Here is an 18,080-nt window from a genome sequence, read left to right on the forward strand (position 1 = left end):
GTCGCCGTGTCATGATGAAAGACACTTTAGAAACTGATTCAAATGTGCAAGATAGTCTTGCGCCCTGATTGGTTTAGAAAACATGAATGACAAATGTTGTGAACTTGAATGGCTCCCGAAGTATGAATTTGGCCCTATGTATTATAAACAAGTAATCGTATGGTTCCTCGTAAAATTAAGGATCAATTTCACTCATGATTTAAAAGTTTTGAAATTTTCAAAACTTTGAAATCAGTTGTGAAATTAATCCTTAATTTTACTTAGCCCCATACGATTACCTATACAAAATGCACTCGTACCTGAGACGACTATTTTTTTTAAACAAACGGTTGTCTCACACCAAATATTGACTTTGTTTAATTTATTATGGCTTCCTGATTACTGTTTATAGTATTTTTTTAATGTTGAAACATTTCATGTCATTATTTTTAAGCCACTTTTGGTTTACAGCATTTCTCTACACGTCCCTAAAACTTTTGCACAGGAATGTACATCAAAGAAAAATTCATGTTCTTTTTTTTTTTTTTTAAATTCCACTTCTCACAGCTTAATACATACACACCCAAGAAAAACAACAGCATGTCTTCTTCTTAATACTGTGCATGGACATGTAACTCAGCTTTAAAGTCTAATTATCTAGTTAGAGAAGAGTTCCGTGTTTTTCTCCTCAGCTGTTTAAATTACTCGACTGAACAAACTCTTTGAACATGAGCAGGTTGCCCTGAGGCATCCAGATTCAGGAAAAAAAAAAAAGAAAGAAAAAACACAAAACACAAGGTCACAGGGTGAAAAAACAAGAGTGCTCTGAGAGCACAATATCCCCCGCTGGCAACTATGCCATAACTCTGGTAAAATGCAACTGAACTGAACAAAATTGCAATATGTGTATTACTGACATATAACACAGAATCCTGGCAAGTTTCATGAAATTCCTCCAAAAATTGTGAGAGGAGTTGATTTCAGAAGGTGAGTACCCTTTCCAGGACGGACGGACATACATCGCCACAACATAATCCCCCTTTGGGCCTTTTGGCCAGTGGGGGATAATAAAAATTGTGAAGGAAGTTGATTTCAGAAAGCAAGCACACCTTGACGAAATTGCCAAAGTTCAAGTTTGTTATTAATCAAGGGCATAACTCTGGTAAAATTTGCCCAAATTAAATGAAATTTCAATATTCATATAACTGTCATATAACAAAGCATTTTGCCAAGTTTGGTGAAATTACTCCACAAATTATGAGAGGAGTTGATTTCAGAAGAACATACACCCTCATGAAATTGTCAAAGTACAAGTTATTTAATCAAGGGTCAAAACTCTGCTAAAATTTTCACAAACAAAATTAAATCGCAATATGTGTATTTCCGTCATATAACAAGGCCTTTTGCCAAGCTTTGAGAAATTCATCCAAAAATTGTGAGAGGAGTTGATGGTCAGAAGGAAAACACACCTTCATGAAATTGTGAAAGTACAAGGTTGTTAATCAAGGGCCACAACTCTGGTAAAATGTGACCGCTTTGAACAAAATAACAATATGTGTACTAATGACATACAACAATGCCTTTTGCCAAGTTTCATGAAATTCCTCCAAAAATTGTGAGAGGAGTTGATTTCAGAAGGAAAACATACTCATGAAATTGTCAAAGTATCATTTTGTTAATCAAGGGCTGTAACTCTGGTAAAATGTGACCCAATTTAACGAAATTACAATATGTGTATTACCGACATATAACAAAGAATCCTGCCAAGTTTCGTGAAATTCCTCCAAAAATTGTGAGAAGAGTTGATTTCAGAAGGTGAGTACCCTTCCCGGGACGGACGGACGGACGGAAATCGCCACGACATAATCCCCCTTCAGGCCTTTCAGCCAGCGGGGGATATTAAAAAAAAAGTGACTCATTTTTTTATCCTGTACATGTCAGAGCATTCAGTGTCGTGACCTTGTATTTCTCACTTTCTAATCACTCGCTACATGGCACCTCCAAGCATTTGGTTTGAACAAACTTTACAGATGGATTGAGAGTGCTGTATAAGAAGCTACCATGTAATACAGATTTTTTTTTTTTAAAAAAGCAAACATTTAGCTATACATACAACGTTGAGAGAAAAAGAGAGACAGGCTATTTTCGGTAACATGCAAGTCCATAGTCAGGCAATTTGTACAGGACAAAGTGTACAGTCTGGTTATGAGGAGTGTTTATAAAGTTGATCAAGAGGTGTCAGTGCACTTTCAGTGAGAAGAACTGTGAAAGAACAGACAGGAAGTAAGTGCAGTGTCAAAGTGTCTGCAGATTAAGTTGAAAAAACTAGTGCACAGGTGAAAGCTCAATCCAGTGGCACAGTGATTTAATTAAAAGATCTGGATACTGGGGTAGAAAAGAAATTTGGCAGTAGACCCGGTGCTGGATTGAGTTTCCAATGCTTTCTTTCTTTTCCACAGAGTAGTGTCATGATCAGTGGACAATGATTGGATTCTCATTTTAGGAAAAAAAAAAAAAAATACAAGACAGCGTTTTAAATTTACCCCCCATAAAAGAAAGAGAAGACCACCTTTACAAAAAAATGTTTAAACCCACTGTCCATAACCCCAACCACTATGTCAAACCCCACCTGCTGTTTCTAACCCCATCTGCCTCCCCCAACCCAACCCTAAACAAAATTTACAGCTCAAATATATCTGCTTCAGGTTGGTACCTCAGTCAGAGAGAGTGAAAAAAAAACAACCCCCCCCCACACACCCCCACACATACACAAGCACCCCTGCTGCTCTTCAATTCCTCAGATGATTTGTCTTCCTCCACATTCTTCTCTCATATCACTAATGGAGAGCAAAAGACAGAAGAACACCACAATAGTCATTTCAGTTCCCATGGCACCATGCAATAATGAACATAACCAGAGGTTTCTATCAAAAGGTTATGGATTTTGACCTCTGACCTCATACTTGGGGTTTATTAAGCAGCCCCGACCCCTCATTGGGCTTCTCGCTGGATTTCATCTCCTCCCCGGATGCACTGTGTGAACACAACACTGTCAATCTCATATAGGGGGTGGAAAGGTATAAAAATGCCCTGAATAACCTTAACAGGTTCACACTGCAGCTTTCAGAATGTGCAAATAATTAAATAATAGTGGCTGGCGTTGAGTGGTATACAGATACAATGCTCAGCGTAAATGAGTACACCCCCTTTGAAAAGTAACATTTTAAACAATATCTGAGTGAACACAAACAATTCCCAAAATGTTGACAAGACAAAATTTAATATAACATCTGTTTAACTTATAACGTGAAAGTAAGGTTAATAATATAACTTAGATTACACATTTTTCAGTTTTACTCAAATTAGGGTGGTGCAAAAATGAGTACACCCCACAGCAAAAACTACTACATCTAGTACTTTGTATGGCCTCCATGATTTTTAATGGCAGCACCAAGTCTTCTAGGCATGGAATGAACAAGTTGGCGACATTTTGCAACATCAATCTTTTTCCATTCTTCAACAATGACCTCTTTTAGTGACTGGATGCTGGATGGAGAGTGATGCTCAACTTGTCCCTTCAGAATTCCCCAAAGAAAATAATTTCTTGGGCGGCACGGTGGTGTAGTGGTTAGCGCTGTCGCCTCACAGCAAGAAGGTCCTGGGTTCGAGCCCCGGGGCCGGCGAGGGCCTTTCTGTGTGGAGTTTGGATGTTCTCCCCGTGTCCGCGTGGGTTTCCTCTGGGTGCTCCGGTTTCCCCCACAGTCCAAAGACATGCAGGTTAGGTTAACTGGTGACTCTAAATTGAGCGTAGGTGTGAATGTGAGTGTGAATGGTTGTCTGTGTGTATGTGTCAGCCCTGTGATGACCTGGCGACTTGTCCAGGGTGTACCCCGCCTTTTGCCCGTAGTCAGCTGGGATAGGCTCCAGCTTGCCTGCGACCCTGTAGAAGGATAAAGCGGCTAGAGATAATGAGATGAGATGAAATAATTTCTTTACACCACAAAGGTGAAGGCTACAAGAAGATCAGCAAAGCTTTACTTATCAGTCAGAATACTGTAGCAAAAGTGGTACAAAAATTTAAGAAAGATGGAACTGCAACCATCTCACAGAGACGTCCAGGTCATCCATGGAAGTTAACACCTCGGCAGGAGCGTCTTCTGATGAGAACGGTTGAAGAAAATCAGCATGCAAGTTCACTGCAGTTATCTAAAGAAGTAGAAAGCCAAACTGGGGTGACTATTTCCCATGATGCAATACGGCGTACACTGCAGAGGAATGGCATGCATGGATACCATCCACGAAAGAAGCCTCTCCTAAAGCCCAGGCACAAAAAAGCCCGCCTAGAGTTTTCCAGGGCCCATGCTGACAAAGATGAAGACTACTGGGACTCTATACTCTGGAGTGATGAGACCAAGATAAATGTTTTTGGAACTGATGGCTTCAAAACTGTATGACGTAGCAAAGGTGAGGAATACAAAGAAAAATGCATGGTGCCTACAGTGAAACGTGGTGGTGGCAGTGTCCTTATGTGGGGCTGCATGAGTGCTGCTGGTGTTGAGGAGCTGCATTTCATTGATGGCATCATGAATTAACAGATGTATTGCTCTATACTGAAAGAGAAGATGCTACCATCACTCCGTGCCCTTGGTCGTTGTGCACTTTTCCAACATGACTAAACACACATCTAAGGCCACTGTTGGATTTCTGAAGAAGAACAGGGTGAAAGTGATCCAGTGGCCAAGTATGTCTCCTGATCTGAACCCAATCGAACACCTATGGGGAATTCTGAAGAGACAAGTTGAGTATCGCTCTCCATCCAGCATCCAGTCACTAAAAGAGGTCATTGTTGAAGAATGGAAAAAGATTGATGTTGCAAAATGTCACCAACTTGTTCAATCCATGCCTAGAAGACTTGGTGCTGTCATTAAAAATCATGGAGGCCATACAAAGTACTAGATGTAGTAGTTTTTGCTGTGGGGTGTACTCATTTTTGCACCACCCTAATTTGAGTAAAACTGAAAAATGTGTAATCTAAGTTTATATTATTAACCTTACTTTCACGTTATAAGTTAAACAGATGTTATATTAAATTTTGTCTTGTCAACATTGTGGAAATTGTTTGTGTTCACTGAGATATTGTTTAAAATGTTACTTTTCAAAGGGGGTGTACTCATTTACGCTGAGCACTGTATATTCCATTCAGCTAGCATGATATTGAATGAGTCGAAGACGAGTAGCTGAATGGAATGTGTCTGACATAGTCAGCCAATATTATTATTGTTATACATGCCCATTCCTTTCAGGTGCTCAACGTGTTTTTCTCTTCCAAAATTCTCTCAAAATCTTCTGTATTTCACAAAGCAAACCTGGCAGCCATGTTTGTTTACAAATTGCCACAGTTGCTCACTAGCGCGGAAGTTTTACATCTCTGACATGTGACGTCAAGTTGTCTTGACAACCATGCAATATCGTAAACTGTATTCAATGCTCATTCTGCACTGGATAGAGTGGCATAATACATGTAGGATAAGCGATATGCTAACAATATTGCATGCTATCGAACCAAATGAATGAATCCTGCTAGAAGGGAAGAGAACACATTTTTATTCAATCGAAAAAGTGTCCTGTATGTATAAAAAGAAAGCATATTTTGTTGGAAAGGTGGCACAGTGGTGTAGTGGCTAACACTGTCATCTCACGGCAAGAAGGTTCTGGGTTTGAGCCCAGTGGCCGATGGGGGCCTTTCTGTATGGAGTTTGCATGTTCTCCCTATGTCTACGTGGGTTTCCTCTGGGTGCTTTGGTTCCCTCCACAGTCCAAAGACATGCAGGTTAGGCTAACTGGTGGCTCTAAATTGATCGTAGGTGAGAGTGTGAATGGTTGTTTGTCTTTGTGTCAGCCCTGCAATGACCTGGTGACTTGTCCAGGGTGTACCCGGCATCTTGCCCATAGTCAGTTAGGATTGGCTCCAGCTTGCCTGCGACCCTGCACAGGATAAGCGGTTATGGATAATGGATGGATGGATTAATGGCAATCACCCCTCCCCCGACCCCCTTCACACACCCTAGTCTGGTCCTGGTCTTGACTCAGCCTTGCCCTGCCTTGGTCTTGTCTTGGTCTCAACCCCTCAAAGTCTTGGTCCGGTCTCGGTTTCAATACACTCTGGTCTTGGTCATGACTTGGTCTCGGTTTAGGTGGTCTTGACTACAACACTACCTGACACTGACAGATGTGAAAACAGTGCTGCTAAGCATGCTAAGCACAGATAAGCCAATCACTGTGGCTACTGAATTAGCTGGCTAAGATGTAGCCGCTAAACATTTTATACAGTGTCAAGGCAGAATTATAGTGTGACCGGAACAAAACAGTTGGGAATTTCAACATTTTTCTCAGACATAATTTTACTCGGAAAAGACTCTGTAATTACAATGAACATGTAATGACACAATTGTCAACTGAGCTATCATGTTAAAAAACGACTGTCACTCATGAATCCAGAGCAATAAATTTCTACTTCAGAAGTTGTAAATACCACAGACATGGACTTTTCATGCGGAATCCTCTCATAAATATGGCAAAAATGACCTCAATTGATTGGATGGTGTACGGTACCAAGAGGACCAAGCAGGAATATATGGGTGGAGCTAGTAATAGTGCAGACTAATTGTACTCATGGTGCGTTCTGTTTGGACTGGGAAGTCAGGATTTCCAAGTACCCCATCAAAAATGTCAACTGGAACAGCCCCTGAAGTCGGATTTCCAATTTGGAAAGTTGGTGGAACCTCACCAACCCAGACTTCAAAATCCAAGATGGTTGCGCCAGACATCAACAGTAATGAAAGCTGTAATAATATACTGTTTATTAGAACTTCTGTCTTATTTGTGTCTCATTAAATCAGCCGTACACACAGTACTGTCCAACCTTTATCTGTGGACATGTTGCTTGTGTTTGGATGCAAAATAACATGCAATGCGTTGTTATCAACTGATATGGCTAACAGTGGCTCGAGCTGGTATTGCTGATTGTTGGCATTGGTTTTGGAAGGCTACTAGATTTTTGGAAATGGCTGGAGGGATTTGTGCTCATTCAGCCACAAGATCAGACACTGATCTTGGGTGTGGAGGCCTGGGGTGCAGTCAGTATTCCAGTTCATCCCAAAGATATTCATTTGGGTTGAGGGCAGGACTCTGTACAGGACACTTGATTTCTTCTCCACCAAGTATTCATGGAGCTCAGTTTTTGCATGTCCTGCTGCAACGTGTGGGAAAATGTAATGCAAGAGTATACAAAAACATCCTGTACAGTGGTGCTTTAAAGTTTGTGAACCCTTTAGAATTTTCTATATTTCTGCATAAATTTGACCTAAAACATCATCAGATTTTCACACAAATCCTAAAAGTAGATAAAGAGAACCCAGTTAAACAAATGAGACAAAAATATTATACTTGGTCATTTACTTATTGAGGAAAATGATCCAATATTACATATCTGTGAGTGGCAAAAGTATGTGAACCTCGAGGATTAGCAGTTAATTTGAAGATGAAATTAGAGTCAGGTGTTTTCAATCAATGGGATGACAATCAGGTGTGAGTGGGCACCCTGTTTTATTTAAAGAACAGGGATTGATCACAGTCTGATCTTCACAACACATGTTTGTGGAAGTGTATCATGGCACGAACAAAGCATATTTCTGAGGACCTCAGAAAAAGCGTTGTTGATGTTCATCAGGCTGGAAAAGGTTACAAAACCATCTCTAAAGAGCTTGGATTCCACCAATCCAGTCAGACAGATTGGTACAAATTGAGGAAATTCAAGACCATTGTTACCCTCCCCAGGAGTGGTCGACCAACAAAGATCACTCCAAGAGCAAGGCGTGTAATAGTCGGCGAGGTCACAACGGTCCTCAGGGTAACTTCTAAGCAACTGAAGGCCTCTCTCACATTGGCTAATGTTAATGAGTCCACCATCAGGAGAACACTGAACAACAATGGTGTGCATGGCAGGGTTGCAAGGAGAAAGCCACTGCTCTCCATAAAGAACATTGCTGCATGTCTGCAGTTTGCTCAAGATCACGTGGACAAGCTAGAAGGCTATTGGAAAAATGTTTTGTGGATGGATGAGACCAAAATACAACTTTTTGGTTTAAATGAGAAGCTTTATGTTTGGAGAAAGGAAAACACTGCATTCCAGCATAAGAACCTTATCCCATCTGTGAGACAATGTGGTGGCAATATCATGGTTTGGGCCTATTTTGCTGCATCTGGGCCAGGATGGCTTGCCATCATTGATGGAACAATGAATTCTGAATTATACCAGCGAATTCTAAAGGACAATGTCAGGACATCTGTCCATGAACTGAATCTCAAGAGAAGGTGGGTCATGCAGCAAGACAATGATCCTAAGCACACAAGTCGTTCTACCAAAGAATGGTTAAAGAAGAATAAAGTTAATGTTTTGGAATGGCCAAGTCAAAGTCCTGGCCTTAATCCAATTGAAATGTTGTGGAAGGACCTGAAGCAAGCAGTTCATGTGAGGAAACCCAACAACATCCCAGAGTTGAAGCTGTTCTGTACAGAGGAACGAGCTAAAATTCCTCCAAGCCGGTGTGCAGGACTGATCAACAGTTACCGGGAACGTTTAGTTGCAGTTATTGCTGCACAAGGGGGTCACACCAGATACTGAAAGCAAAGGTTCACATATTTTTGTCACTCACAGATATGTAATATTGGATCATTTTCCTCAATAAATAAATGACCAAGTATAATATGTTTGTCTCATTTGTTTAACTGGGTTCTCTTTATCTACTTTTAGGACTTGTGTGAAAATCTGATGTTTTAGGTCATATTTATGCAGAAATGTAGAAAATTCTAAAGGGTTCACAAACTTTCAAGCACCACTGTATAATTATGTGCTTCTGGATTTGTGACAACAGCTTGGGGAAGAACCACATATGGGTGTGATGGTGGTGGGCATTTTGACGATATTGTATATGTCCGATAAGTGGCCAAATGAGATTGATCAGGTCTGAATCCAAGTCTGTGTTTGGGACACAGTCTCAGTGTTTAAGTCAAAACTGAAAACACATCTGTTTCGTCAAGCCTTTTGTTAATAGTTTTATTAGGTAAAGGAATAGATCTGGAGAGTCCTCAGGCACAGAGTGTTTTGGTAAACTGGGATGTGTGGATGCTGTCATACCCTCCTTCCCTCCCTCAGGTTTGTTGACAGTGTAGTGGATGGATGCTTTATGTCCCAGGGCTCCCCCATATCTGTGTTACCTTCTGGCTCTCCCCTTTTAGTTATACTGTCATAGTTAGTTTTGCCGGAGTCCCTGCTTGCGCTCAGTACAAAATGTGTCCTGTTCTTACTCTTCAGGTGACACTGGGCATAGTTACAGCCATAGGCGCCAACTTCATGTCAACATTGGGGGGTCAGAATTATGTTCTTGCACCGTGACGTCATGACGTCGGCAGTGTACAGTGGTGCTTGAAAGTTTGTGAACCCTTTAGAATTTTCTATATTTCTGCATAAATTTGACCTAAAACATCATCATATTTTCACACAAGTCCTAAAAGTAGATAAAGAGAACCCAGTTAAACAAATGAGACAAAAATATTATACTTGGTCACTTATTTATTGAGGAAAATGATCCAATATTACATATCTGTGAGTGGCAAAAGTATGTGAACTTCTAGGATTAGCAGTTAATTTGAAGGTGAAATTAGAGTCAGGTGTTTTCATTCAATGGGATGACAATCAGGTGTGAGTGGGCACCCTGTTTTATTTAAAGAACAGGGATCTATCAAAGTCTGATCTTCACAACACATGTTTGTGGAAGTGTATCATGACACGAACAAAGGAGATTTCTGAGGACCTCAGAAAAAGCGTTGTTGATACTCATCAGGCTGGAAAAGGTTACAAAACCATCTCTAAAGAGTTTGGACTCCACCAATCCACAGTCAGACAGATTGTGTACAAATGGAGGATATTCAAGACCATTGTTACCCTCCCCAGGAGTGGTCGACCAACAAAGATCACTCCATGAGCAAGGTGTGTAATAATCGGCGAGGTCACAAAGGACCCCAAGGTAACTTCTAAGCAACTGAAGACCTCTCTCACATTAACATTAGCCAGTGTTCATGAGTCCACCATCAGGAGAACACTGAACAACAATGGTGTGCATGGCAGGGTTGCAAGGAGAAAGCCACTGCTCTCCAAAAAGAACATTGCTGCTCATCTGCAGTTTGCTAAAGATCATGTGGACAAGCCAGAAGGCTATTGGAAAATGTTTTGTGGACAAATGAGATCAAAATAGAACTTTTTGGTTTAAATGAGAAGCGTTATGTTTGGAGAAAGGAAAGCACTGCATTCCAACATAAGAACCTTATCCCATCTGTGAAACATGGTGGTGGTAGTATCATGGTTTGGGCCTGTTTTGCTGCATCTGGGCCAGGATGGTTTGCCATCATTGTTGGAACAAGGAATTCTGAATTATACCAGCAAATTCTAAAGGAAAATATCAGGACATCTGTCCATGAACTAAATCTCAAGAGAAGGTGAGTCATGCAGCAAGACAGCAACCCTAAGCATACAAGTCGTTCTACCAAAGAATGGTTAAAGAAGAATAAAGTTAATGTTTTGGAATGGCCAAGTCAAAGTCCTGACCTTAATCCAATCGAAATGTTGTGGAAGGACCTGAAGTGAGCAGTTCATGTGAGGAAACCCACCAACATCCCAAAGTTGAAGCTGTTCTGTACAGAGGAATGGGCTAAAATTCCTCCAAGCCGGTGTGCAGGACTGATCAACAGTTACCGCAAACGTTTAGTTGCAGTTATTGCTGCACAAGGGGGTCACACCAGATACTGAACGCAAAGGTTCACATACTTTTGCCACTCACAGATATGTAATATTGGATCATTTTCCTCAATAAATAAATGACCAAGTATAATATTTTTATCTCATTTGTTTAACTGGGTTCTCTTTATCTACTTTTAGGACTTGTGTGAAAATCCGATGATGTTTTAGGTCATATTTATGCAGAAATATAGAAAATTCTAAAGGGTTCACAAACTTTCAAGCACCACTGTATGTAGCTGAATATCAAAGACTCAGTTGTAAGTCATTTTCATTCATTACTATTCACCATTGCAAGTGGGAAGCGCCCATTTTAACGATAACTTATTATGATGCATTAAAAAATCTCACGGCTTTAAACATTGTATGAAACAATTTATTCAATAAACAAATTTAGTTTAATGCAATTTTCTTTGAGATGAATTCGGCAGACAACTGACAAGAATAGCGAAAAAAAAAAAAAACGTGCACCATACTCCATAAAAAGGCTTAAGCGCGTTGAACTCATATATCCGCATCGGCTTTAACACAGACTTCAGTGTCCAAATTCTGCACAACATGATCACCTTCATTGCTGGTGGCTGCCGGCCTATTGGTTCGGATAATCCACTTGTCCATTTTGCTTCATTTCTATGTTCACTGTTCAGTGAAAATGGTTGCGGGAGGCCACACAGAACTTTTCACCTCAGTAGTGCTGCCTTGGTTGCTACGCAACGAACCATTTTATTTATGTTTTTTTTTTTTTGCCTGGGCCGCGTAGGCCTAGTGCTACGCAGTGTAAATTTTGCGGAGTGCAACCTGTCAATCACTCACTGCCAACCATTGGAATATTGCAAGCGGAAAAGGGGGCGGGTCATGTCCGATCATAACATTTTAGGTGACGTTTCTATAGATTACTTATTTTGCATTCAAAGCTAGGCTATTATTTGTTTAGTTGGTTTCAATCGTCAGTTAACATGAATTCATCTGTACTGTTTACTACTTTTTCACGTTTCATTATTGGGGTGTTTTTGCCCCCCCAACTTTATCTTTGGGGGGTCAAAAAGGTCCATGCCCCCCCCGCAGATGTCGCCAGTGCTTACAGCATATACGCAGAGCCATGGACTCACTTTTGTTTATAAATGCCTTGAGACCTCAAGAATGGCACAGGAATAGTTTTAAGTGTTAACAATAAATCTAATATCGTAATTTTTACGATTAAAGTGATTTATATAGGTAGCGTTCTGAGTGAATGACCTTGATGTCCGTAACGTCACCACAGGAAGTCTATCGGTCTCATCGCCATTTCCGCTATACTAAAACACAGAGCTGACTGCAAGTCCAATTCTCCATTTTGAGCTAATTTATCGCCATGCCACGTAGATGTGTTGCTGGCCGGTGCAGCAACATGACAGAAGCTGGATTTACGTTGCATTCATGACCCAAGAATGTTCAAACTGCAAAGATTTGGACGGGTTTTGCAAGTTGTTCATGGGCACATTGGGCGGCTACGAAGTGGTCTCTCCTCTGCTCTGCACATTTTACTGAAGACTCGTAAGAGACCTCTAATCTGTTGAGGAGTGTTGGCTATAAGCCTGTATTGAAAGAGGATGCAGTACCAACAATTAAAGAAAAATAAAACTACAAGAAAAGGAAAGTATTTATTTTATTTTATTTTTTAAAGGAAAGTGAGTTCAGTTGCACCAGTCTTCCTGGAGTGAGCCGAGGGTTGTTGCTAAAACCCGGAATGGAACGGGACGGGACATATCGCTCGGGCAGTGACCTCCCCATGGTTGTTGCTAAAACCGGTGACATCCCGTTCCGTCCCAGGTTTTAGTAATTGCCCGAGCCGAGCAGTAATGGCGGAATACACAGTATGAAGAAAACAGTGAATGAGTGGAGCAGCCGTCTGATTTCTAAACTGGATATTGCTGCCATCTCGCCCTTACGTGGAAGAAGTGAATGAATGGAGAACTGAACGAACAACTGAAAGTCAGATTGTTTCAAAACAATTGGCCACAAGATCGGCCTTCAAGAAGCGAGAACACAGACGGGTAAGCTCCGACTCTCATTTGGATAAAAAAATAACACGTTGTTTACCTGCATTTAGATTAATACATGTAACTTGTATTGTGTGTTTAAGTTACTGGTATAAGATTATTTAATTTGCTTCAGAATATGATTGTCTCAGTTCATCTGATTATTTCATTAGCCTTTTACGTTTTATCAGTGAAAATGCATGCATGTACATGTATGTTGCATAAGTTATAACACCCATCCTGTTTTAATGAGAGTCAACCCACAATCAATGAAGTAAAATCAGTCTGCGTTGAGCAAGTCGGTAATGGTATTTCTTACTTTCACCATAAATTATTTATATGACTTTGGTCTATAGCTGTCAAAGGCCTCGGTCTTAAAACCGGTCACCGCTGTGACGTCACGCACTCAGGGCTGGCTGGCTCAGCGGGGCAGCTCGAACGCCAACTTTGCGGTCGATTTTAACTCTCAAAAATGTATTTTTTTATTCCCATTTATGCAACGTACAAGAGTCAAGGATGGAGATACTATCCACTCAGAAATGTATTTAAAAATAAAGGTTCTGCGTATCTGCTTTAACAACCTGTGTTTTCTCTCTCTCCCCTTTCTTCCCCCTCCCTTCCCTCTGTCTGTCCCTCTGAGTTACATGTCAATCCTGAGACACCAGTAAGATGCTGACCTCTTCTGCTCCTCGGACATGCCTGATCCATCCTGATGCCCTATGTCTGGCTGGAGTCTCATCACATCACCCCTGTAAAGGACGGCCCCGTATGGGCAGTTGAAAGTCGCACTTGGAAGGTGGCTCTGGACACTTACAGTAATTAATTTATGTCTACGGACTTCGGTTGACTTGCTAACTTTAGGACTGCAGTTGTCATGAACAGTTTTGCACTCAAGTTTCCATCAATGATCAGTTTATAACTTCAGCAAAACAGACTTCATGTTCAAACTATAATGAATTTCCTGGTTTCACAGTTATACTTTGTGACTCTGTAGAACACAGTTATAGAAGTGAGTTATTTATAATCAAACTGTTATCACCCAAATGAGGATGGGTTCCCTTTTGAGTCTGGCTCCTCTCAAGGTTTCTTCCTCATGCTATCTGAGGGAGTTTTTCCTTGCCACCATCGCCACAGGCTTGCTCATTGGGGATAGACTAGGGATAAAATTAGCTTATGTTTAAAGCCATTAATATTTTTTTGTAAAGCTGCTTTGCGACAATGTCTATTGTTAAAAGTGCTATACAAATAAACCTGACTCTGAGAAAAAAATAGAAATTGTGCAACAATGCTTCACATTAAGTACAAATAGAAAAACCTAAAACATTCAATTTGATTGGCAGAGGTAAAGGTTATTCAGGCTGTGACCTTCCTTCATTGTTGCTACTGCTGTGTCTATTATTTACTGTTAACATTAGCATTGTATGGGAGATGATGTCACGTGCTCCAGAGAGGTCGTAAACTTACCGGTGCATTTTTGTGATGGGAAACATCACAGATGGTGGGGATGGCTCTGAATTCAGACAAATAACTGCACCGTATCATATTGCACTGTCCAGTGGTAAAGCAACATATCATAACTCACTCGGGTCTCCTTAGCTACTTACGCTTCCTTCTTCTTCTTACGACAGGCCGTCCTGCCCTTCTTACCGAAGAAATAAAGAATAGCCACCAGCAGGAGCAACAGCAGCACACACACCAACACTGCGACCACCACTCCTTTGGATCCATCTTGTTGACTGCCAGCTAGGAGCATACACATACACACAAGGAGAGAGAGAGAGAGAGAGAGAGACAGAGGAGGTGGAGGAAATCAGGAGGAGAAGACAGTAGGGAAATAGTGTTGGAGAAGAAGGAAGGAAGACATTGTGGATGATGAATACAAGTAGGCATGAGACGAGATGAAGAGGAAGGCAACAAGAGAAGTGAAACAAATACGGGAGGGACAACAGAAGGACACGAGAGGTGACAGGAGGAGGACAGCATTTAATAGAGGTTAATGAGAAGGTCAAGAAAGACGTGGAGGAGGAGGTGGGTGGAGAAGAAATGGTGGGAAGAAAACAAGAAAGAACAATAAGGGATTGTTGCTGCTTTACTATTAAACACCATTGACATTGTGTCACATGAAAAATGAAGACAAAACAAAGGAACCACCCTCAATTGAATGAGCACACACACACACAAACACACACACACAGAGCTTGGAATGATACACAAACTTTCCCATGTAATATCTCTCTCAAATACACACACACACACACACACGCAGCAAGCGTACAGACCTGTTGCAAACACTGGGCTTCCTTTGAGCAGCAGTGTAAGAAGAGAAAGATTTGAGTCCCGTGGCAGAAACCAGAAGTATACTCATAACCCCAGCAACATTGAAAAAGTACTCACATAGTATATGTGACAAGCCCACCACCATGATTAGACGCACACTATAGTGACTACACACATATAGGCTAGCAGACATGAGAAGGAAGAAGAGAGGAGGAACGTAACAACATCTCAAGCAAAGACAAGAAGGATGGAGAGGAGAGGAAAATAGAACCAAATTCTTTATTGTCCCCAAGGAGGAAAAAAGTTGGAAGTGAATTCCACAAACGTGAGGACAGACATCATACAAAGACGGAAACATAATACAATATACAATATACACAGTGGGTTCTGTTAGCAATACACAATATAGTACAATGTACAGTGCTGGAAGAGCTAGGCTACAGAATATGGAGAAGGAAAAGTCCAGAAAAGGAGGAGAAGAGGAGAGAGAGCAGGCTCAAGTGTCTACCTTTTGCACCGTCGTTTGTATTGATTACGTTGCCTGTAAAGAAAAAGGTCACATTAGATCTACATGAAAATAACTAAGTTGTGTACCTGATGCAAAATAATAATAATAATAATAATAATAATAATAATAATAATAATAATAAACCCTACCTGAATCAAGTTCGACTCTGAACTTCTTGCTGTCTGTACCGTGCTGATTGGTTGCTTCACAAGTAACGCCTTCTTTGAGAACAGTAGCTGTGACCTCCAGGGTGTTTGTGCTAGTGATCTTATTCCCTTTTACATTTACTGACTACACACACAGAGGGAGAGAATGAGACAGGAAGTTAAATACTGTAGATATAAAAATTGGGACGGTATGTTGAAATTGAAATTAAAACTGAAAACAAGGATTTGTAAATAATCTTTGAGCTGTATTGCACTCAAAATATACAACAGCACATTATTTGATGATTTACCTCATTAATTTTCTTTTTTTTTTTTCAAAATAAACACATTTCAATCTTGATTCTTGCAACACATTTCAAAAAAATTTGGGACAGTAAAGCACTTTATAATGTTGCCATATCTTCTCATAACACTTAAAGGGCTTTAGGGACTAAAGACACCAAGTGATGAAGCATTTAGAAGCCAAGCCAAGAAGCCTTTATTTGTCACACATACCTAGAGCAGTGGGCAGCTATGCTATAGCGCTTGGGGAGCAGTTCGGGGTTAGGTGCCTTGCTCAAGGGCAAGTCAGCCTAAACTCAGCCCAAAACTGCCCCGTGTTAACCTAACTGCATGTCTTTGGACTATGGAGGCAACCGGAGCACCCGGAAGAAACTCACGCAAACACGGGGAGAACATGCAAACTCCACACAGAAAGGCCCCCTTTGGCTGCTGGGCTCAAACCCAGAACCTTCTTGCTGTGAGGCGACAGTGCTAACCACTACACCACTGTGTTATTTTGTCCAATTCTTCCTGAAAACAAGTCTTAAGGTGGGCAACAGTACAGGGATTGTTGTTATATTTTTCATTTTAAAATTCACCACACATTCTCTCTTGAGGACAAAGGAGACCGACACCCTCTTCTTCCACAGCCACACCTTTGCAAAGTGTGCAGAATGTGGTTTTGCATTGTCATGTTGAAATATCCCTGGAAAAGATGTCATCTTGAAGGTAGCACATGTTGCTCCAAAATCTCAATGTAATTTTCGGCATTAATGCTCCATCACGGAAGTGCAAGTTACCTTTGCCAAGGGCACTAACACAACCCAATACCATGACAGACCCTGGCTTTTGGACTTGTTCCTTGGAACAGTCTGGATGGTCCTTTTTGTCTTTGGCCTGGACCACAACCTGAAATACTGATTTCCACTGTGCATCCCAGATGCCTCCGAGCCCAGAGAAGTAGATGATGCTTTACTGGACACAGTTACCATCAGGCTTCCTTTCTGCACAGTAAAATTTTAACTGGCATTTGTGGATGTAACTCTATATCATAGTGCTTGACAAAGGTTTGCTAAAGTAATCCCGAGCCCATGTGGTTATATCTGCTATAGATCAATGATAGTTCTTGATGCAGTGCCGTCTGAGGGATCATAGCTCACAGGTGTTCAGCTTAGGCTTGGGCCCTTGCCCTTTATGTACAGAAATTCCTCTAGATTCCTTGAATCGTTTAATGATATTACACAGGGTTAAATATCCAAATCCCTTTATATTTTTCTTTGAGGAACATTGTTTTTAAACATTTAAATTATTTTCTCATGCATTTGTTGACAAACTGGAGATCCTTGGCACATCTCTGCTCCTCAAAGCTTAGACTATTCCTGGATACTGATTTTGTACCAAATCTGTTTACATTCACCTGGTGACATCACGTGTTTCAAATCACATCATCAGTTTAAATTTACCATCCCCACCTTTACTGATTTGGGGTTGTAATATAACGATGCAGCTCTAAGAAAATAGTCAATGATGGCGTGATGTGATGCTGACCAAAACAAAGGCGGCTTATTGTTACCACACCAAAGTTGATTATAATTGAGAAGTACAACTTGTCACAGTGTTGTAGTTGAGTCACTAAACCTCGAGTCCAAGTCCAGTCTCGAGTCCCCAGTGTTCAAGTCCGAGTCTAGTCTGACTTGTGCCCTAATTTTAAGGACTCGTGACTTGACTTGGACTTGAGCACTGATGACTCGGACTCGTACATTAACTGCATTCGGACTCGTAAATTGGAGACAAGGACTCTGATTTTTTCTTTACTTTTTATAACATGCCATAATAATTTGGCATAAGATATTTTTATCTACATTAATTTTTGTATGAATTTCTTGCAAGAGTGTCACACCTGTGTGCCTTGGCGCGTGCATCAGATAGACTCTCAGACATGCTCTGGACAGTGCATGCACCGTAACTGGTTTCGCATAAAGGCAGCAACAGCCACCATCAAATGGTGCGTTGGAGTC

At 40.9% G+C, this 18,080-nt stretch overlaps 1 protein-coding gene across 2 annotated transcripts in view; it reads right to left on the minus strand.

The window, feature by feature from the left end:
* Window positions 1-531: 531 nt before the first annotated feature.
* The window catches only part of bcam (basal cell adhesion molecule (Lutheran blood group)), a 120,388-nt gene continuing 102,839 nt past the window's right edge, over window positions 532-18,080 (minus strand). Inside the window, exons 12-16 of one of the 2 annotated variants that reach the window (XM_060921230.1) lie at window positions 15,784-15,925; window positions 15,635-15,667; window positions 14,454-14,592; window positions 2,936-3,012; window positions 532-2,816 (exon numbers count right to left, since the gene is read on the minus strand). In XM_060921230.1, the coding sequence (XP_060777213.1) occupies window positions 2,937-3,012; window positions 14,454-14,592; window positions 15,635-15,667; window positions 15,784-15,925 (390 nt within the window). In that variant the 3' untranslated portion in view covers window positions 532-2,816; window position 2,936. Of the gene's footprint in view, window positions 2,817-2,935; window positions 3,013-14,453; window positions 14,593-15,432; window positions 15,668-15,783; window positions 15,926-18,080 lie in introns of those variants that run through there. The other variant, XM_060921231.1, reaches the window with a different exon arrangement.

Source organism: Neoarius graeffei, chromosome 5 (assembly GCF_027579695.1).
Source record: "Neoarius graeffei isolate fNeoGra1 chromosome 5, fNeoGra1.pri, whole genome shotgun sequence".
Classification (NCBI taxonomy): Eukaryota; Metazoa; Chordata; class Actinopteri; order Siluriformes; family Ariidae; genus Neoarius; species Neoarius graeffei.